General features: G+C 53.3%; 1 protein-coding gene and 1 pseudogene across 2 annotated transcripts; one reads left to right on the plus strand and one right to left on the minus strand.

The window, feature by feature from the left end:
- Positions 1-736: 736 nt before the first annotated feature.
- LOC121106430 (class I histocompatibility antigen, F10 alpha chain-like) lies at positions 737-3,562 on the plus strand. Of its 2 annotated transcripts, XM_040657275.2 has the most exons (7): positions 737-818; positions 944-1,204; positions 1,460-1,735; positions 1,817-2,089; positions 2,173-2,274; positions 2,344-2,379; positions 2,538-3,562. In XM_040657275.2, exons 1-7 carry the CDS (start codon positions 755-757, stop codon positions 2,579-2,581), a joined length of 1,056 nt encoding a protein of 351 aa, XP_040513209.1. In that variant the 5' UTR covers positions 737-754; the 3' UTR covers positions 2,582-3,562. The 2 variants fall into 2 exon arrangements, with proteins under 2 accessions (XP_040513209.1, XP_040513208.1); XM_040657274.2 differs by having other exon boundaries at positions 2,173-2,379.
- A 15,118-nt stretch (positions 3,563-18,680) lies between these two features.
- LOC121108939 lies at positions 18,681-21,698 on the minus strand (annotated as a pseudogene).
- Between the last annotated feature and the right edge of the window lie 613 nt (positions 21,699-22,311).

The following is a 22,311-nucleotide window of genomic DNA, read 5'->3' on the forward strand; positions in this document are numbered from 1 at the left end:
CTAGGCCTGATCCCCCGGTTGACCTGCATGTGCCGCGTGATCTCCCTCAAGACAATCTGCTCCATAATCTTCCCCGGCACTGAAGTCAGGCTAACAGGCCTGTAGTTCGCCGGATCCTCCCTGCAGCCCTTCTTGTAGATGGGAGTCACACTGGCAAGCCTCCAGACTTCTGGGACCTCACCCGTCAACAAGGAGCACTGATAGATGATGGAAAGCGGCTCGGCTATCACCTCTGCCAGTTCTCTCAGCACTCTCGGGTGAATCTCATCCGGTCCCATGGACCTGTGGCAGTCCAGTTGGAGTAGCAGGTCTCTAACTGTTACCTCCTGAATCGTGGGGGGTTTAGCAGAGCTGAGGTGCTGCTCGTAGCCGCTGCCCTCGGGATCATTCCCCGTCCGGTGGGGATCAGTGGTGATCCTTCCCACCCCTGGGGTCTCTGTGCCTCTCTGCACCCAACCTATCCTTGCTGGGAGGAGCGTTCCGTGCCCCCCACAACGGTGGTGCTCCCATCGCGGCCCTCGACCGCGCTCTGGCGGACGGCTCCTTCCCTTCTTCCGGGGGTCGCCCCACGGTCCCGCTCGTCCCCTCCCGTCCTCCGAGCTTTCGCTTTCACTTTTGACAACCCTCGCGAGCGAGATCTGCCTGGCGCCCGGTGACGTCGCCCGCGCTCACGGACTCCATTGGCGGGGAGAGGCGGAGGCACCAATAAGGACGCGGGGCGGAGCCCGGGGTATTCGCGGAGCGGAGCGATGCGATGGGTCCGAGCGAGGCGGTGGTGCTGGGGCTGCTGCTGGGCGCCCTGGGCGCGGCGGTATGCGGTGAGTGCTGCGGGACCGGGCTGCCCCGGCACCGGGACCCGCGGCTCCTCGCTCCCCGACGCCGGGGCTGCGTCCGCGGGACCCCCACCCGCGGCTCACGGCTCCGACGCCGTCTGTCCCCGCAGGGTCGCACTCCCTGCACTACTTCCTGACCGGGATGACGGATCCCGGCCCCGGGATGCCGCAGTTCGTGATCGTCGGGTGCGTAGATGGCGAACTCCTCTGGAACTACAACAGCCTGGGCCGGACGGTGCGGCCCATCATGGGCTGGCTGCCGCAAGAGGACCAGGAGCACTGGGATGCAGAGACCCAGAAGGCCCGGGACATTGAGCTGGATTTCTACGAGTTCCTGGGCAGGCTGCAGGTGCACTACAATAAAAGTGAAGGTGAGCGCGGCGGGCAGCTGCATTGTGATGGGGCTGGGACGGGGACTCCGTGCAGTGAGGGATCCATGAGGCGTCTGCCAGCTCCACTGAGGCCTGGCCTTGCCCCACACCCAGCTGTGCTGGGCTGTCCATGTGTGGTTGCACTGTCCCTGGGCTCCTCCGATCCTGAGCCCACCCACCCCATCCCAGCCCCACAGCACTCGTGGTGCCCCACAGCCTGTGAAGCCCCTCACCCCCACCCCTGCTATGCCTCAGGGTCTCACACACTGCAGAAGATGATCGGCTGTGACATCCTGGAGGACGGCAACATCCGAGGGTACGTTCAGTATGGATTTGATGGGAGGGACTACATTGCCTTTGATATGGACACGATGACGTTCACCGCAGCCGATGCGGTGGCAGAAATCACCAAGAGGAGATGGGAGCAGGAAGGGACGTATGCTGAGGGATGCAAGCATGAGCTGGGGACTGTCTGTGTTCAGAACTTGAGGAAATACCTTGAGCACGGGAAGGCAGCGCTGAAAAGGAGAGGTGAGGATGGGAAGGGGACCTGGGGCTGGGCTGGGTGCTGGGCAGGGGCTCAGCCTGGCCCACAACGTCACCCATCTGCAGAACGGCCTGAGGTGCGCGTGTGGGGGAAGGAAGCCAACGGGATCCTGACCTTGTTCTGCTGCGCTTATGGCTTCTACCCACGGCCCATCGCCATCAGCTGGATGAAGGACGGCATGGTCCGGCACCAGGAGACCCACTGGGGGGGCATGGTGCCCAACAGTGATGGCACCTACCACGCCTCAGCGGCCATTGATGTGCTGCCGGAGGATGGGGACAAGTACCGGTGCCGCGTGGAGCACACCAGCCTGCCCCAGCCTTGTCTCTTCTCATGGGGTGAGCTGGCAGCGTGGGGTACGTGGGGTTGGGGGGTTTGGGGGCCACCCATTCCTTTACTGACAAAGCCACTCTACCCCCAGAGCCTCAGCCCAACCTGATCCCCATTGTGGCCGGGGTGGTCGTCACCACTGTGGCTGTAATTGCTTCTGTCATTGGATTGGTGGTGTGGAAGAGCAAGTCAGGTAAAGGCCCTGACCTCCTTAGGATCGGCCCTGACATGAGCCCAATGCTGACTCTTATTCTGTCTGCAGGGAAGGAGAAGAAGAAGGGTTACGAAGCACCAGCAGGTGAGTGCCAAGGGCAGAATTGTCCCCCGCCAGTGCTTGGGGTCAGGGCACTCTGGGGCCCCTCGTTGCTTTTGGGGTCACAGTGGTGATGGTGGCATGATGCTCCATGCCCCACAGCGAGCACAGAGCCAGGGCTCACTGCTCTCCCTCCCTTGCAGGCCACGACGGAGAATCCAGCGGCTCGGCCACAACTTTAGTATGAAAGCAGGGCTCAGGAGGGGTCCCTGCGGTTGGAGCGGTCCCAGTTCCCTGCACTCCCCCGTTGGGCCCATAGCTGGGACAATACTGGGCCAACCCTCCCTGGAGAACACCCAGGGTGGTGAGTTGGGACGGGGACGTGGTCCCATATGACACCACCTCTTCACACCCGCACAGGAAGTGAACTTCCCTTCTGAGTGCTGTGTTACTTCAGCCAGCCCTGCATGCACGTGTTTGGAGTTTGTGGGTGTGTGTATCTGTGTTTGCTCAACTTCCTGCATCTCCTCGGGCTGATGCAGTGTGTGCTCCCCTGCTCACACACTGTTTCCAACAGTTAGCACATGGGTTCTGCCCTGTGCTAGGCGCTCTCCTACCATGTAGGATTATCTTACCCGGTGCCTGTGCCAACTGTACTCAAGTCGGAATGCCCCAGTCTCAACTTTGTTCAGCAGCTTTCTTTGTGAAAAGCAGCTCTCAGCGCTGTGCTCATGGCAGTCAGCCATTAGCTTCAAAACCTTGTTGGGCAGCTCATGCCTTGGATGGGTGCTGCTGACCAGGCTTTGAGCCAAGCTGGCATGGTTTTGTAATTTTGCCATTGGTATTCCACATCATAGCATCATGGACAGCCCGGGTAATTACAGGGTTAATAGTCCGGTTCTGTGGACTGACAACGATCCAGATACCTGCTTCTCAAAAGAGAAGAAAAACTGCGTATCCCAGAGGACCTCACGGTCAGTGAGGGAAGATACGGCACTGAAATCACGGGATATGAGTTGCGTGATCAGGCTCACACTCTCTCTCCGGCAGCCACGCAGAGTGCTGGGTGTGCTTCCGAGCTGTGCGCCTTCATTCAAGCAGAGCTTTCGGTTTTGGAAGCTGTCTCTTATTTTAAATGATTTATAACCCGTACTTTCAATTTGATTGTATTATATTGTGTTATCTTGCATTCCAATATCACGGTTAGTAAAATAAGTTTTCCACCTTAGATTGTGGCCACTGCTCTGTTCTTTTTCCCTCTCTGAGCCCATCTCCCATTCCCCTGTCCCCTTTCCCTTCCCATTTTTGGGTGCCAGGGGGCCCACAGGCCCACGGCCTCCCTGTCACGGGCATAGACTGATCTAGATTGAGCTAGATAACTCCGTGACAGCTTTTGGTGGAGAATGCGGGCAATCTGAAGCTTTTAACGCTAACAGAGAAAAGAAAGGATTTCTTTAAGCCGGAGACTGCCAGACTGCAAGGCATTGCTAGTGTGACCTTCATAGATGAGATTATAGTCTGGACAGTCTGCCGAACTCCGGACACTGTACCCAGTAGTTGTTGTTGTTGTTTTTCCCCCATTTTAGCAGCTACCAGCTATGAGTCTGCTCTTTATTGCAGGAGCGTTGTATAAGGGATGAAGGACAATCATGATCTTGGGAAATTATTGGCCTATAATTAACATCATGATTTCGTGCTGTGGAATTGTGTTCATGTATAACCAAATAAGGGCCCTGATGGAGACACCTGCCTGGTACCTTTATGCAATGTGGTATCATTTTAAGTTTGACACTTTCAAACCAGTTTCCAGGCTTTCTTCTCAGTTTGTCACGTGTTTTTTCAACTGCCGAGCTGGAGCTCATACTCTTGTGCATGTTATCAATCTCCTTGAATGTTTTCTTCTCCATTTGTGTTATGTGGAAGAAGTCTCCTCCAAAACCAGAGAATGCTGACTGGCAGGGAATATGGAGAGGTTTAGGAGAAATCTTAGAAGCGTGGGGACCCACAATGTCATGGCACTCCACTCTTGAACACCTGTGGGATCCCAGGAAACGAAGCCAGTATTTGAGTCAGGGATGGTGTGGCTCAGATAGATCGAAGGAGGTACGGCTTATTTGGGGCTTGGCTTGTGCTTACCGTGCTCTATGTAATACTCTTCTTGAGAGAGAGAGTTTCCAAGCTGAGGTTGAAGCCAAAGGGGGAAATCTCCAAGTCAAATCTGATCAGTCACAGGAGACACCAGTAGCAGTGTCAGCTGCCCCTGTGGAAGGCAAGAAATGGAAGTGGGTGTCCACGCGTCTGGAATGGAAAAAAGAAGCAGCAGCTGCGGAGGAGGAGGTAGAGGAAGATCCAGGCCAGGGGGCCTCCTCAGAGCCACGAAAGGCAAAAGCAAAAACCAAGAGACACGGAGAGGCGAGTGATGAAGAAGAAGTCTCTATTTCTGTTTGCCGACCTCTGAAGATGACTGAAATGCAAGGCTCAAGGAAAGAGTTTACACGGCATCCGAACGAAACCCTTGTCACCTGGTTGCTTCGCTGTTGGGACGGCGGGGCCAGTAGCTTGTCTCTGCATAGTAACGAAGCCCGCCAACTAGGAGGCATTGCCAAAGACTCATCTATTGACAGAGGGATTAGTAGATGTTTGGATGGAGCCACCACCCTCTGGGAACGAATGTTAGTAGCCGTCAGGGAAAGGCATCCCGTCAGAGACAGACTGAAGCCTGTGATGTAGAAGTGGGATACAGCTGAAAAAGGTATCCAGTATTTGAGGGAAATAGCTGTGGTGGGAATGGTGTATGACCCTAATTTTGCTCCTAACGATCCACGCCAAGGTCATGATCTGGAGAGAGTGAGAACAATGCCTGATATATGGCAGAAACTCACAAGAACAGCACCAGAAAGATACACCCCTACACCAGCAGCAACGTTTGACAGATACGAGGACCAACAGAGAAGACCCCCAGTTTTGGAATTAATTCTTACACTTCAAAACGATGAACAAAATCTACCCCCAACACACGCTTCCATTTCAGCCATCTCAGAATGAGCAAACAGACTGGATGAAGTACAAGAGCAAGTGTCTCTATTGATTAATCGTGACGAACCCGTAGTAGTATCAGAAACGTTTGATGAAGATCAGGATAAGCAAAGGGGCCTAATGAAAGAACTGATCAAGCTAATGAAAATCCACTTAATTAAATTTAGGGGATGGACCCTTCTCCTCACCCGCATCATCAAAAGTCTCAGCTACTGAAGGCAAATTCTTTCCTGCTCAAATGAGGAACATTGTAGGATTGCATCGTGTATTGCCTTGTGGCGTTACCTCAGTGACCACAGAGAAGACATGAGGAAGTGGCATGACCACACTACTCCTGTACTGCGAGCACGGGTGAGAGAATTACAGAACTAATCAACCAGCGGTGTAGTTGCTCCAGTTACCACAGGTAATGAATAGAGGGGCCCTGCCCTCAGTCAGGGAGGGAGAGGGATAACAGAGTTTATTGGAATGCGCGGATCCGATGGCCTGGCACATCAGAACCACAGAAATATAAGGCTCTGGTGGATACCGGTGCACAGTCCACTCCAATGCCGTCAAGTCATGAAGGACGGAATCAATCCGTATTTCTGGAGTGACTGGGGGCTCTCAAGAACTGACTGTGTTGGAGGCCGAAATAAGCCTCACTGGTAAAGACCAGCAAAAACACCCTATTGTGACTGGCCCAGGGGCTCCATGCATGCTGGGTATCGATTCCCTCAGAAGGGGGTATTTCAAGGATCCCAAGGGGTATCGATGGGCCTTTGGAATAGCTGCTGTAGATACAGACAACATTCAGCAGCTGTCTGTTTTGCCTGGCCTGTCAGAAGATCCGTCTGTTGTGGGGTTGCTGCGAGTAAAAGAGCAGCAGGTACCGATTGCCACAAAAGCAGTGCACAGACGGCAGCACTGCACCAACAGGGACTCCTTGCTCCCCATTCATAAGTTGATTTGTCAGCTAGAGAGTCAAGGACTGATCAGCATAAAGCACTTGCCTTTTAACAGCCCCATATGGCCAGTGCGTAAAGCCAGTGGAGAACGGAGGCTGACGGTAGACTACCGTGGCCTGAATGAAATCGCACCCCCGCTGAGTGCTGCTGTGCCGGACATGTTAGAACTGCAATATGAACTGGAGTCAAAAGCAGCCAAGTGGTATGCCACCAGTGACATTGCTAATGCCTTCTTTTCCATTCCTCTGGCCACAGAATGCAGGCCACAATTTGCCTTCAGCTGGAGGGGCACTCAGTCTACTTGGAACTGTTTGCCCCAGGGGTGGAAACACAGCCCAACCATTTGCCATGGGTTAATCCAAACTGTACTGGAACAGTCAGTGCTCCTGAGCACCTGCAGTACATTGCTGTATCGCCCCACACAACAATGCCATCAGAGAACGTTTTTTGAGAAAGGAGAGCAAATAAGCCAGACCCTTCTGCAAGCTGGTTTTGCTATCAAGCGAAGCAAAGTGAAAGGACCTGCCCAGGAGAGTCGGTTCCTAGGCAGAAAGTGGCAAGATGGGCGCCGTCACATCCCAGCAGATGTGATGGACAAAATCACTGCCGTGTCTCCGCCCATTAGTAAGAAAGAGACACAATCTTTTCTGGGTGTAGTGGGCTTTTGGAGGATGCATGTTCCAAACTATAGCCTTATTGTAAGCCCCCTGTATCAGGTGACGCGGAAGAAGAATGATTTTACATGGGGTCCTGAACAGCAGCAGGCTTTTGAGCAGATCAAACATGAGATAGCCCGTGCCATGGCCCTGGGGCCAGTACGGACGGGACAAGATGTAAAGAACATCCTCTACACTGCTGCTGGAGAGAAAGGTCCCACCTGGAGCTTGTGGCAAAGAAGCTCAGGGGAGACCCGAGGCCGACCCCTGGGATTCCGGAGTCGAGCATACAGGGGGTCTGAAGAGTGTTACACCCCAACTGAGAAGGAAATCTTAGCCGCGTATGAGGGGGTTAGGGCTGCTTCCGAAGTAGTCGGTACGAGACGCAGCTCCTCCTGGCACCTCGACTGCCGGTGCTGAACTGGATGTTTAAAGGAAAGATTCCCTCCACCCATCATGCTACTGATGCCACTTGGAGCAAGTGGATCGCACTGATTACACAACAAGCTCGAATGGGGAACTTCAGTCATCCAGGAATCTTAGAGGTGATCATGGACTGGCCTGAAGGTAAAAAGTTTGAAACATCACCAGGAGAAGAGGTATCACGTGCCAAAGAGGCCCCACCATATAATGAACTACCAGGAAATGAAAAGAAATATGCCCTGTTCACAGATGGATCGCGTCGTATTGTTGGGAAGTATCGCAGATGGAAAGCTGCTGTGTGGAGCCCCACACGACAAGTTGCAGAGGCCACTGAAGGAAAAGGAGAATCAAGTCAGTTTGCAGAGGTCAAGGCTGTCCAACTAGCCTTAGATGTCGCTGAACGGGAGGGGTGGCCAGTGCTTTATCTTTATACTGATTCATGGATGGTGGCGAATGCCTTATGGGGGTGGTTACAGCAGTGGGAGCAAAATAACTGGCAACGGAGAGGTAAACCTATTTGGTCTGCTGAACTGTGGAAAGACATTGCTGCCCGAATGAAGACTATGGTGGTAAAGGTGTGTCATGTAGATGCTCATGTGCCCAAGAGTCGGGCTACGGAAGGACAGAAAAAAAACCATCAGGTAGATCAGGCTGCCAAAATTGAGGTGGCTCAAATAGACTTGGACTGGCAGAACAAGGGTGAATTATTTCTAGCTCGGTGGGCCCATGAGACCTCGGGCCATCAAGGGAGAGATGCAACGTATAAGTGGGCTAGAGACCGAGGGGTGGACTTAACTATGGATGCTATTGCACAAGTTATTCATGACTGTGAAACATGCGCCATAATCAAACAAGCCAAGAGGATGAAACCTCTCTGGGAGGAAGGGCGATGGCAAAAGTATAAATATGGGGAGGCGTGGCAGATTGACTATATCACCTTGCCACGATCCTGCAATGGTAAGCGTTATGTGCTCACCATGGTGGAAGCGACCACTGGGTGGCTTGAAACATATGCAGTACCCCATGCTACCGCCAGAAACACCATATTAGGTCTGGAGAAACAAGTTCTGTGGCGACACGGCACCCCAGAAAGAATTGAATCAGATAATGGGACTCATTTTAAAAATTCTCTTAGAAATACTTGGGCCAAAGAACATGGCATTGAATGGATTTATCATATCCCCTATCATGCACCAGCTTCTGGTAAGATTGAACGATACAATGGGTTGTTAAAAACTATGCTGAAAGCAACGGGCGGTGGAACATTGAAGCACTGGGAGAAGCATCTGGCAGAAGCCACCTGGTTGGTCAACATCAGGGGATCTATCAATCGTGATGGTCCCACCCATTCCAGCTCCCTACATACCGTAGAGGAAGATAAGGTCCCTGTAGCACATGGAAAGAGCACGTTGGGAAAAGCAGTTCGGGTCCTTCCAGCCTCTGGAAAGGGCAGACCTCTCCGTGGAACTGTTTTTGCCCAGGGACCTGGCTCCACTTGGTGGGCGATGCAGAAAGATGGGGATGTTCAATGTGTACCACAAGGGAATTTGATGTTGGGGGAGTGCAGTCAGTGGTTCTATGTATATGTATTAAGCATGATATAATGATGTAGAATAAGGGGTGGAAGCATTTGTCACGGAGTTACCTAGATAGATCTGTGCCCGTGACAGGGGGGCAGTAGGCTTGCGGGCCCTCCTCCCCCTGGCTTCCCAAGAAAAAAACGAAGCAGCGGCAACAATCTAAGAAGGAGAACTTATTTTACTAACTATGATGTTGGGATACAAGATGACACAATACAATACAATCTAATTGGGAGTAAGGATAATAAACCAAATGAATGAGGGAGAGAGCGAAAGAGCGATAGAGAGGGAGAGGGAGAGAGAGTGAGAGAGTTTCCGAAACCGAAAGCCTTACTTGATGAAGGCGCCCGGCTTGGAAAGCACACCCACTCCTCTCCCGGCAGCAAACAAAAGTGAAGAAGAACCGCGCGCAACCAGATGACGCATCTTCCGTGATGTATCTTCCTTCTCTGACCGTGAGGTCCTCTGGGATACGTAGTTCTTCTCTTTTGTCCATGATGTTATGATGTGGAATACCAATAGTGAAGTTACAAAACCATGACACAATTTGACCACTGACTTACCATGAGGTGACCGTTGGGAACCATGGAGATAATATGGGGGGAGACGGGGTTTGATTGAGGGACAAAGAGGAGGCTATGGGATGGCCAGAGGGTAGTTGTGGAGATACACTTGAGTCCCCCAGTCTTCCCTTCATAGTGATCTCACTAGTGTGGGCAGAGCCAGAAGTGACGGATGTCTTCATCTCTGACACTGTGGTGGTGAACACTCACATGAGGGCCAGATCCAGTGCCCATCCAGGGAAATGCCCAGACATGTCTGTATACACACAGACAGAACTGGTAAAAAGAGGAGATTTTGGTTCAGGCAGTCCATTTCACCCACTGCCTCGAACCTCCTCCTAGTGATAAGGCAAGTAGCTGCACAAGGTGGATCATCTCTTAGGACAGGCAGCTGAGCTGCAAAAAGCAGTTAAAAGGCCTTGTGGTATTGGACAGAGGTAGATGGGTGGTTTAACAATACTACTGCAACCATAGACAACAGCGAGGAGGCACCCTGGTCCCTGGTGACTCCCAAAAGCAGAGCTCCACTTCAGGCCTCACCCTGCAGCTTGGAACAAGCAGGGATCTCCTCTAGAGATACCTGCACCTCGGCTGCCTTTTCTTCTCTGACGTGTCTGGTGGGACAGCTCTCACGATTGGAATGCTGACATTTGTTGGAAGGACAGCCCAGCAAGGTGAGGCAATGGAGTTCATAGAATCATTAATGTTGGAAAAGATGCTCTAAGGTCTAGGGCAATCCCCCACCAAAACACGTCACCAAATACTACATCTATCCTTTCCTTAAACATCTCCAGACACGGTGACTTCACCACTTCTTATCTCCCAAGAGAAGAGGCCAAATCCCACCTCACCACAACTTCCTTTCAGGGAGTTGCAGACAGCAACGAGGTCTCCCCTCATTCTCTTCTCCACACGCAACACTTCCCGTTCCCTCAGCTGCTCTCCATAAGATTTACACTACAGACCTCACGGCTCCATTGCCCTTCTCTGGACCCATTCCAGGCCCTCAGCATCCTTACTGTTGTGAGCGGCCCAACACTGAACACAGCACTTGAGGTGCGGCCTCAGCAGTGCTGAGTACAGAGGGACGATCACCTCCTGCTCCTGCTGGCTGCACTATTGCTGATACAAGCCAGGATGCCATAGGCCTTTTGTCCTCCTGGGCACACTGGGAGTTAAAGAGTTAATGCTCCAGTTCCATGGATCATGGATAGATCTGGGTGTCCTCTTCTCAGAAGGGAAGAACTACATTCTACATACCCCAGCGGACTTTGTGTTATTCTGTTTCCATTTGCTGTTCAGACGTAAAGATAAAACTGTTTGCACATCATGAGACGTTCCCTTCTTTCTCTTCTGCTTGGCCTGGCTTGATGTCTCGTCTGCCTCAGCTTGAGAGGAAGGCGTTCTCCCTCCCCTTTTCCATATCTCCCTTTCCCTTTTCCCGGGGTCTGGGTCTGCAAGCACCAAACCGGGCCGAACCAGCCCGTAAATCATTGACAAACCCCCAGGTTTGTTTCCTCTGCTCAGCTTTCCAGCCTCTCTGCCCCCAGCCTGTAGCGATGCCTGGGGTTGTTGTGTCCAGAGTGCAGGACCTGGCACTTGGTCTTTGTGAACTTCAGCCCGATGGCCCCAGCCCATTGGACAGTCTGCCCAGGTCCCTCTGCAGGGCCTTCCTACCCTCAGGCAGGTTGACACTTGCCCCTAACTTGGTGTCATCTGTAAACTTTCTGATGATGCACCCGATGCCCTCATCCAGATCGTCAGTAGAGACATTAAACAGGGCAGGACCCAATACTGACCCCTGAGGCACACCAGGGGTGACCGGTCACCAGCTGCATTTATCTCCTTTCACCACCACTCTCTGGGCCTGGCCATTCAGACAGTTCTTTACCCAGCAAAGAGTGTACCCGTGCAATCCACGGGATGCCAGCTTCTCCAAGGGAATACAGTGGGAGACATTGTCAAAGGCTTTGCTGAAGTCAAGGAAGGCAACGACAACAGCCTTTCCATAACCCACCAGGCAGGTCACTCGATCACAGCAGGAGATCAGGTTGGTCAAGCAGGACCTGCCTTTCACGAACCCATGCTGGCGAGGCCTGATCCCATGCTCTGTGTTGCCCTTCCCTTCTTCCTCAGGACATAAACTCTCTTTTTCTCCCGGAGTCTCAGCAAAAGTTCCCTCATCAGCCACAACGCTCTCCTTCTCCACTGGCCCATCCTGTGGTGCACTGGCATGGCCCCCTTCCTCAACCTTTAAGAATTCCTTCTTGAGATGTGTCCAGCCTTCCTGGACACCTTTACACCTTCAGGAATGACTCCCAAGGGGACCCTCCCGTGGTGGTTTAACCTGGCAGGTGGATCAGCAACACACAGCTCTTTGCTCACTCTCCCCTATTCCCAGTGTGATGGGGGAAACAATAACAAACCAAACAAAGTCAAACTAGAGGGTTGAGATAAAAACTATTTACTGAGATAGAGAAAAGGATAATAACTACAACAAATGGATAAAACAAGTGATGCACAAGCAATTGCTCACTACTCCCAGAACAACACCCCAGCTAGCCCCCAAGCAGCGGGACTGAGCAAAATGAACTCCCACCCCCTTCAAAACTCCTTCTGCTTGATCTCATATGCCATGCAATATCCCTTTAGGCCACTTTCAGTCAGCTGCCCTAGTTTTCTACCCTCCCAGCTGCATGGCTCCTTTGCTGCAAATGGCCTTGGCTCTGGATCAGCCACTGCTGAGCAGCACCTACAAACAATCAGTGTGTTAGCGACATTGTTTTCCACCCTGGAACCAAAACATACATCATGCCAGACACACTGTAGAAAACAGTTCAATCCCAGCTGAAACTCAGACAAAGCTGCTCATGGGCGGGGAGGTCTGGGTGTCAGGCTCGTCTGCCCTGGCACTGTGGCTCTTCTACTCCCTGCGCAGTGCAGAAGGTGAGCAATGAATGGGGCAGTGGAGGGTGTGCTGATGGCTATGGCCACACTGACCTCATCTCACAGTGTATCAGGGCGCCCCATGCTCACCACTCCAGGAAATGTCTGATTCCCCCAAACCTGTTTGCTCTTCTTCCTCACAGCGGGGTTCCTCCCGGCCTCAATCACCTCTGCAGACCCCTGTTAGTCTCTCTCCGGCAGTTCCCTGCCTGTCATGTGCTGAGGAGCCCAGAACTGAACACAGTGGTCCAGATGTGGCCTCACCAGGGCAGAGCAGAAGGGGAGGATCACCTTCCTCAGTCTGATGGTCACACTCATTTAATGCACCCCAGAATTCCCTTGGCCACGAGGGCACCGCTGCTGGCTCATGGCCAACCTGCTGACCACCACCACATCCAGGTCCTTCTCCTCAAAGCTCCTTTCCAGAAAGTCAGCCCTAACCTGTACTGAGAACAACGACTGTGCTGTCTTTAAGGGGTTTTCAGTAACTTTCACAATGACCACCTCTGTGATTTTGCCAGGCACCAAGGGAGACTGGCAGGCCCTGGAATTGACAAGGTCTTCCTTCTTGTCCTGCCTGGAAACTCAGATGTTTGCCAGCTTCCAGTCAACTGGGACATCTTGCAATTCCCAAGATCCCTGGATAAACCCCATGGGCCATAGATTTACACGCATGCAACTGGAGCAGCAAATCCCACACCACATCCACAGCCCACTGGGAGTTTATCATCAGTGCAGTCGTGGGCCTGAACCCAGAGCTCCAGGTGTCCCACCAACCCATCTCCAGTGTTCAAGACAGACGTGAAAAAAATAGTGCACTGTGTGACTCTACTTGTTCTATGTCCCAGTTTATGAGGTGATCAACCTCATCCAGTAATGAAGCGAAATCATCCACGGTCCTCCTTTTGCTGGTCACACAAGAAGCCCCTTCCATGGTCTCCAACACTGCTTGCCCAGCTTCAGCTCCAACTGAGTTTTGATAGCATAAATTACTCCCCTCAGAATGGCAGACAGCATTTCTGTAGCTCCCCCATGTGGCCTGATCTGGCTGCCAGTGTCCATTCACCTGCCTTTTCCACCTAAACTCAGGAAGAAAAGCTGCTCAGATGAGCTGGACTTTCGGCCCTGCTTCCCTGACTCCCAACTGTTTGAAAATGCCTTCTCCGGTGCTCTTAAGAGATGGCTCTTAAAAAGTGACCAGCACCCTGTGTTACAGCTGTTGTAACTTGACTTGGTAGCAGCAGTGAAATGCCACCCAAACAGAGCAATTCTCCAAAAGGGAATTTCCATCAGTGATAACCAGAGTAAGGAGGCGCAACAGGAGGGGTTAGGAGCTGTCCTGCAACCGAGGTCGGGTACCCAAACACGGACGGGGTTTGTATTTCCCTGCTCTCAGCCACACGCACCCTTCCCTGCTGCTGGGCTCACAGCGTAGCTCGCAGTTAACACACGCTGGAACACATCTTGTTTCCAGGGAGCGCCCCCTGCCGGCTGCACCGCACCACCCGTCAGGGGAAGGAGTACGCTCTCTGGGGCACTCGCAGGCTCTGTCTCCTGCGAGGGTGTGCGGGTAGCTAAGGAGGCAGGAACTGAAAGTGGAGCTCCGCACAAACTCGGGGCACTATTGTGGACTGTCTCCTCTGTGGATGTGCTTGTGGGAGACTGAGTTTAGAACTGCTGTTTAAAGCTCTTCACACACTCACAGCACAGGTAGGGTCCTCTCTCCCTGTGTAAATTTGCTGGTGGACAATCAGGTAGGAAGAGGTTTTGAAGCTCTACTCACACTCAGAGCACTGGTAGGGTCTCTCTCCTGTGTGGACACGCTGGTGGTAGCGAAGCTGGAACTGCTGCAGGAGTGGCTATAAGGTGAGTAGCAGCAGCAAGCCACTTTTGCCTCCATCCTCATAGTCTTAAGTGTATTAATCATGATTCGCCAGGTAGAACCTAGGGCTGGAGCATCCTTCGTCTTGCCCTGAAGGACTCCGTCAAACATACAGTCCCCAATTTCGCACCATTTTTTCCACTACAAAAATGAGCGGAGGAGCCTTCAAGAACCTCTGTTCTCGAGCCCACGTTACTAGCTTAGCTAGGTCTTTGTCCCTTCACTGTCTCCCCTCGCTTAGCGAGGATACTGAGAAGCAGTGTCAGTGCTGCTCTGCAAAATTTCCACATCCATTGCTAGCAGCAAGTGGCGGAGGAGGAAGCTGCGCAATCTTCCTACCCGAGTGGCCGCCCATCCCGGCACACGGCACTCACACCCACCGCGGGTCTAATTCGACGTGTGTCCAGCACACAACGCTCTGAGCTGCCGCCTTCTCGGCATGGAGCTTACCCGCTGCATCCTTCCCCGCTCTCGTTGCCTTCCGTGTCAAACCACTGTGGCAACTCTCGAGCATCCCGCTGCCTCCACGTCGAACCGCTGTGGCAACTTGTGCGGCTTTCCAGTCGGGTCCCTGTTCGGGCGCCACTTCAAGGAAGGCGGCCTGAATGAATCCACGCGTCTTCACAGAAGTACTGGTGGAAAACTCCTCTAATCCTTTATTGCCCGAAATCAGCTCATACTTATACAGAAATACAGGGTACACACGGCAACTTATAATTGGTTAGCACACAGAAATCACGTGTCTTGCTTGCTAGCTATTGGTACAGCATTAATCATCACACGGTTACTTTTCACTGTTCTTCGCATTTCCACTGTCTTGATCTCTTCCCAGGCTAGCTACCCCCTTATCTTAACTGAAGCCTCAGTTAGTCTTCCTGCTTTGACAGCTTTCAAGGTCTCACAGCCTGGGTTGTGCACATAGCACTCAAAGCTCACAACTCCTTGCTCCCTGAGCCACTCTCCTACAGGCTATACTTTGGAACGCGCATTCTCCAAAAGCCCACCCACACCCAGAAAGATTGTGTCTCTTTCTTACTGATGGGCGGAGACACGGCAAGTGATTTGTCCATCACATCTGCTGGGATGTGACGGCGCCCATCTTGCCACTTTCTAACTAGGAACCGACTCTCCTGGGCAGGTCCTTTCACTTTTGCTTCGCTTGATAGCAAAACCAGCTTGCAGAAGGGTCTGGGTTATTTGCTCTCCTTTCTCAAAAAGCGTTCTCTGCTGTATCGCCCCACAGAAGGATGCTGTCAATGTACTGCAGGCACTCAGGAGCACTGTCTGTTCCAGTACAGTTTGGATTGAACCCATGGCAAATGGTTGGGCTGTGTTACCACCCCTGGGGCAAACGGTTCCAAGTAGACTGAAGCGCCCCTCCAGCTGAAGGCAAATTGCGGCCTGCATTCTGTGGCCAGAGGAATGAAAAGAAGGCATTAGCAATGTCAATGGTGGCATATACCACTTGGCTGCTTTTGACTCCAGTTCATATTGCAGTTCTAACATGTCTGGCACAGCAGCACTCAGTGGGGGTGTGACTTCATTCAGGCCACAGTAGTCTACCGTCAGCCTCCGTTCTCCACTGGCTTTACGCACTGGCCATATGGGGCTGTTAAAAGGCGAGTGCGTTCTGCTGATCAGTCCCTTGACTCTCTAGCTGACAAGCAACATATGAATGGGGAGCAAGGAGTCCCTGTTGGTGCAGTGCTGCCGTCTGTGCACTGCTTTTGTGGCAATCGGTACCTGCTGCTCTTTACTCGCAGCAACCCCACAACAGACGGATCTTCTGACAGGCCAGGCAAAACAGACAGCTGCTGAATGTTGTCTGTATCTACAGCAGCTATTCCAAAGGCCCATCGATACCCCTTGGGATCCTTGAAATGCCCCCTTCTGAGGGAATCGATACCCAGCGTGCATGGAGCCCCTGGGCCAGTCACAATAGGGTGTTTTTGCCAGCCTTTACCAGTGAGGCTTATTTCGGCCTCCAACACAGTCAGTTCTTGAGAGCCCCCAGCCACTCCAGAAATATGGATTGATTCTGTCCCTTCGAATGACTTGAGGGCATTGGAGTGGACTGTGCACGGTATCCACCAGAGCCTTATATTTCTGTGGTTCTGATGGCCAGGCCATCGGATCTGCGCAGTCCAATAACTCTGTTATCCCTCTCCCCTCCCTGACTGAGGGCAGGGCCCCTCTATTCATTACCTGTGGTAACTGGAGCAACTACACCGCTGGTTGATTAGTTCTGTAATGCTCTCACCCGTGCTCACAGTACAGGAGTAGTGTGGTCATGCCCACTTCCTCATGTCTTCTCTGTGGTCACTGAGGTAACGCCACAAGGCAATACGCAATGCAATCCTACAATGTTCCTCATTTGAGCAGGAAAGAATTTGCCTTCAGTAGCTGAGATTTTTGATGATGCGGGTGAGGAGAAGGGTCCATCCCCTTTAACTAAGTGGATTTTCATTAGCTTGATCAGTTCTTTCATTAGGCCCCTTTGCTTATCCTGATCTTCATCAAATGTTTCTGATACTTCTACCGGTTCGTCATGATTAATCAACAGAGACACTTGTTCTTGTACTTCATCCAGTCTGTTTGCTAATTCTGAGATGGCTGAAATGGAAGCGTGTGTTGGGGGTAGATCTGGTGCTGTTCTTGTGAGTTTCTGCCATATATCAGGCATTGTTCTCACTCTCTGCAGATCATGACCTTGGCGTGGATCGTTAGGAGCAAAATTAGGGTCATACACCATTCCCACCACAGCTATTTCCCTCAAATACTGGATACCTTTTTCAGCTGTATCCCACTTCTACATCACAGGCTTCAGACTGTCTCTGACGGGATGTCTTTCCCTGACGGCTACTAACATTCGTTCCCAGAGGGTGGTGGCTCCATCCAAACATCTACTAATCCTTCTGTCAATAGATGAGTCTTTGGCAATGCCTCCGAGTTGGCGGGCTTCGTTACCATCCAGAGACAAGCTACCGGCCTCGCCATCCCAACAGCGAAGCAACCAGGTGACAAGGGTTTTGTTCGGATGCCGTGTAAACTCTTTCCTTGAGCCTTGGATTTCAGTCATCTTCAGAGGTCGGCAAACAGAAATAGAGACTTCCTCTTCATCACTCGCCTCTCCGTGTCTCTTGGTTTTTGCTTTTGCCTTTCGTGGCTCTGAGGAGGCCCCCTGGCCTGGATCTTCCTCTACCTCCTCCTCCGCAGCTGCTGCTTCTTTTTTCCATTCCAGACGCGTGGACACCCACTTCCATTTCTTGCCTTCCACAGGGCAGCTGACACTGCTACTGGTGTCTCCTGTGACTGATCAGATTCGACTTGGAGATTTCCCCCTTTGGCTTCAACCTCTGCTTGGAAACTCTCTCTCTCCAGAAGAGTATTACATAGAGCACGGTAAGCACAAGCCAAGCCCCAAATAAGCCGTACCTCCTTCGATCTATCTGAGCCACACCAATCCCTGACTCAAATACTGGCTTCGTTTCCTGGGATCCCACAGGTGTTCAAGAGTGGAGTGCCATGACATTGTGGGTCCCCACGCTTCTAAGATTTTCTCCTAAACCTCTCCATATTCCCTGCCAGTCAGCATTCTCTGGTTTTGGAGGAGACTTCTTCCACATAACACAAATGGAGAAGAAAACATTCAAGGAGATTGATAACATGCACAAGAGTATGAGCTCCAGCTCGGCAGTTGAAAAAACACGTGACAAACTGAGAAGAAAGCCTGGAAAACTGGTTTGAAAGTGTCAACTTAAAATGATACCACATTGCATAAAGGTACCAGGCAGGTGTCTCCATCAGGGCCCTTATTGGTTATACATGAACACAATTCCACAGCACGAAATCATGATGTTAATTATAGGCCAATAATATCCCAAGATCATGATTGTCCTTAATCCCTTATACAACGCTCCTGCAATAAAGAGCAGACTCATAGCTGGTAGCTGCTAAAATGGGGGAAAAACAACAACAACAACTACTGGGTACAGTGTCCGGAGTTCGGCAGACTGCCCAGACTATAATCTCATCTATGAAGGTCACACACTAGCAATGCCTTGCAGTCTGGCAGTCTCCGGCTTAAAGAAATCCTTTCTTTTCTCTGTTAGCGTTAAAAGCTTCAGATTGCCCGCATTCTCCACAAAAAGCTGTCACGGACTTATCTAGCTCAATCTAGATAAGTCTATGCCCGTGACAGGGAGGCCGTGGGCCTGTGGGCCCCCTGGCACCCAAGAATGGGAAGGGAAAGGGGACAGGGGAATGGGAGCTGGGCTCAGAGAGGGAAAAAGAACAGAGCAGTGGCAACAATCTCAGGTGGAAACATTATTTTACTAACCGTGATATTGGAATGCAAGATAACACAATATAATACAATCAAATTGAAAGTACGGGTTATAAATCATTTAAAATAAGAGACAGCTTCCAAAACCGAAAGCTCTGCTTGAATGAAGGTGCACAGCTCGGAAGCACACCCAGCACTCTGCATGGCTGCCGGAGAGAGAGTGTGAGCCTGATCACGCAACTCATATCCCGTGATTTCAGTGCCGTATCTTCCCTCTCTGACCGTGAGGTCCTCTGGGATACGCAGTTCTTCTTCTCTTTCGAGAAGCAGGTATCTGGATCGTTGTCAGTCCACAGAACCGGACTATTAACCCTGTAATTACCCGGGCTGTCCATGATGCTATGATGTGGAATACCAATGGCAAAATTACAAAACCATGCCAGCTTGGCTCAAAGCCTGGTCAGCAGCATCCATCCAAGGCATGAGCTGCCCAACAAGGTTTTGAAGCTAATGGCTGACTACAATGAGCACAGCGCTGAGAGCTGCTTTTCACAAAGAAAGCAGCTGAACAAAGTTGAGACCGGGGCGTTCTGACCTGGGTACAATTGGCACAGGCACCAGCTAAGATAATCCTACATGGTAGGAGAGCGCCTAGCACAGGGCAGAACCCATGTGCTAACTGTTGGAAACAGTGTGTGAGCAGGGGAGCACACACTGCGTCAGCCGAGGAGATGCAGGAAGTTGAGCAAACAGAGATACACACACCCACAAACTCCAAACACATGCATGCAGGGCTGGCTGAAGTAGCACAGCACTCAGATGGAAGGTTCACTTCCTGTGCGGGTGAGAAGAGATGGTATCATGTGGGGCCACATCCGCATCCTGACTCACCACCCTGGGGGTTCTCCAGGGAGGGCTGGGCCCAGTATTGCCCCGGCCGTGGGCCCAACGGGGGAGCGCAGGGAACTGGGACCGCTCCAACCACAGGGACCCCTCCTGAGCCCCCGTTCCACACTAAAGCTGTGGGCCGAGCCGCTGGATTCTCCGTCGTGGCCTGCAAGGGAGGGAGAGCAGTGAGCCCTGTCTCTGTGCTCGCTGTGGGGCATGGAGCATCATGCCACCACCACCACTGTGACCCCAAAAAGCAACGAGGGGCCCCAGAGTGCCCTGACCCCAAGCACTGGCAGGGGACAGTTCTGCCCTTGGCATTCACCTGCTGCTGCTTCGTAATCCTTCTTCTCCTTCCCTGCAGACAGAAAGAAGGTGTCAGCACTGGGCTCATGTCAGACCATGGGCATTCCCAAGGGGGTTCAGGCCCCACCTGCAGTTCCCGCTTTCCTCCCCCCAGCTCTCTGCTTTTACCTGACTTTCTCTTCCACACCTCCAATCCAACGACAGCAGCGATGACAAACACAATGGTGACGACTGCCCCAGCCCCCACCGGGGATCAGGTTGGGCAGCGGCTCTGGAGGAGAGCGCCGTTGTCAGGAAAGGAAGGGGCGGCCCCCAAATCCCAACCCCACATGCCCCACGCTGCTAGCTCACCCCATGAGAAGAGACCAGGCGTGGGGCAGGCTGGCGTGCTCCACGCGGCACCGGTAGTTGTCCCCTGTCCTCCGGCAGCACATCAATGGCAGCCGAGGCGTGGTAGGTGCCATCCCTATTGGGGCACAATGCCCCCCCAGCGAGTCTCCTGGTCCCGGACCATGCCGTCCTTCATCCAGCTGATGGCAATGGGCCGCGGTAGAAGCCGTGAGCGGTGGCAGGACAAGGTCAGGATCCCGTCGGCCTCCTTCCCCCACACTCGCACCTTGGGCCGCTCTGGCCGATTGTGACGTTGTGGGCCGGGCTGAGCTCCACACACTGAGCCCCTGCCCCACACCCAGCCCAGCCCCAAGTCCCCCTCCCATCCTCACCTCTCCTTTTCACTGCCGCCTTCCCATGCTCCAGGTATCTCCTCAAGTTCTGAACGCAGACAGTCCCCAGCTCATGCTTCCATCTCTCAGCATACGTCCCTTCCTCCTCCCATCTCCTCTTGGTGATTTCTGCCACGGATCCGCCGCAGTGAAACGTCATCGTGTCCATATCAAAGGCGAGGAAGTCTCTCCCATCAAATGCATACTGATCGTACCCTCGGATGCTGCCGTCCTCCAGGATGTCACAGCCGATCATCATCTGCATCGTGTGAGACCCTGAGGCACAGCCAGAGTGATAGGTGAGAGGCTTCTTGGGCTGTGGGGCACCGTGAGTGCCCATGGGTCTGGGGTGGGGTGGGTGGGCGCAGGAGCAGGGCAGCCCAGGGACAGTGCCACCACACTATGGACGGCCCAGCACAGCTGGGCGTGGGCACGGCCAGACATCAGTGGGGCTGGCGGACACCCTCGGCACACAGAGCCTCCTGTCCCAGACGCATCGCGCTGCAGCTTCCCCCACGCTCACCTTTACTTTTGTTGTAGCGTTCCGGCAGCCTGCTCAGGAACCAGTCAAAATCCCGCTCACCGCCCTGGGCCTTCTGGGTCTGCACAGCCCAGTGCTCCTGGTCCTCCTGCGGCAGCATCTCCACGATGGGCTGTGCAGTCCTGCTCTTACTGTCGTAGATACCGAAGATTTTGTCGTCCACGTACCCGGACGATCACGAACCGCGGCATCCCGGGGCCGGGATTCGTAATCCCGGTCAGGAAGTAGCGCAGGGAGTGCAACCCTGCGGGGACAGACGGCGACAGAGCCGTGAGCCGCGGGTGGGGGTCCCCGCGGACGCAGCCCCGGCGTCGGGGAGCGGGGAGCCGCGGGTCCCGGTGCCGGGGGCAGCCCGATCCCGCAGTACACACCGCACACCGCCGCGCCCAGGGCGCCAAGCAGCAGCAGCAGCAGCAGCAGCAGCAGCAGCAGCAGCAGCAGCAGCAGCAGCAGCAGCAGCAGCCGCAGCCGCAGCCGCAGCCGCAGCCGCAGCCGCAGCCGCAGCCGCAGGCCGCAGCCGCAGCCGCAGCCGCAGCCGCCAGCCCCAGCACCACCACTCGCTCGGACCCATCGCACCGCTCCGCTCTGCGGAGACCCCAGGCTCCGCACAGCTTCATAAATGGTACCTCCGCTCCTCCCGGCCAATGGAGTCCGTGAGCGCGGGTGACGTCACCGGGCGCCAGGCAGATCTCGCTCGTGAGGGTTGTCAAAAGTGAAAAGCGAAAGTTCGGAGGACATGAGGGGACGAGCGGGTCCCTGTGGCGACCCCGGGAATGAAGGGAAGAAGGGAAGGAGCCGTCCGCCCAGAGCGCGGTCGAGGGCCGCGATGGGAGCACCACCAGTGTGGGGGCACGCGGAACGCTCCTCCCAGCAAGGATAGGTTGGGTGCAGAGAGGCACAGAGACCCCAAGGGTGGGAAGGATCACCATTGATCCCCACCCGACAGGGAATGATCCCGAGGGCAGCGGCTACAAGCATCACCTCAGCTCTGCTAAACCCCCCACAATTCAGGAGGTAACAGTTAGAGACCTGCTACTCCAACTGGACTGCCACAAGTCCATGGGACCGGATGAGATTCACCCGAGAGTGCTGAGAGAACTGGCAGAGGTGATAGCCGAGCCGCTTTCCATCATCTATCAGTGCTCCTTGTTGACGGGTGAGGTCCCAGAAGTCTGGAGGCTTGCCAATGTGAATCCCATCTA

This window comes from Gallus gallus, unplaced genomic scaffold (assembly GCF_016699485.2).
Source record: "Gallus gallus isolate bGalGal1 unplaced genomic scaffold, bGalGal1.mat.broiler.GRCg7b scaffold_96, whole genome shotgun sequence".
NCBI classification, from domain to species: domain Eukaryota; kingdom Metazoa; phylum Chordata; class Aves; order Galliformes; family Phasianidae; genus Gallus; species Gallus gallus.

Bases quoted from the DNA above. Each gene is read 5' to 3' on its own strand.
- LOC121106430 (XM_040657274.2), top strand. From the start codon at position 755: ATGGGTCCGAGCGAGGCGGTGGTGCTGGGGCTGCTGCTGGGCGCCCTG. The intron at 2,090-2,172 runs GTGAGCTGGCAG...CTCTACCCCCAG, and splicing joins GCCTTGTCTCTTCTCATGGG to AGCCTCAGCCCAACCTGATC. The intron at 2,380-2,537 runs GTGAGTGCCAAG...CCTCCCTTGCAG, and splicing joins GGGTTACGAAGCACCAGCAG to GCCACGACGGAGAATCCAGC.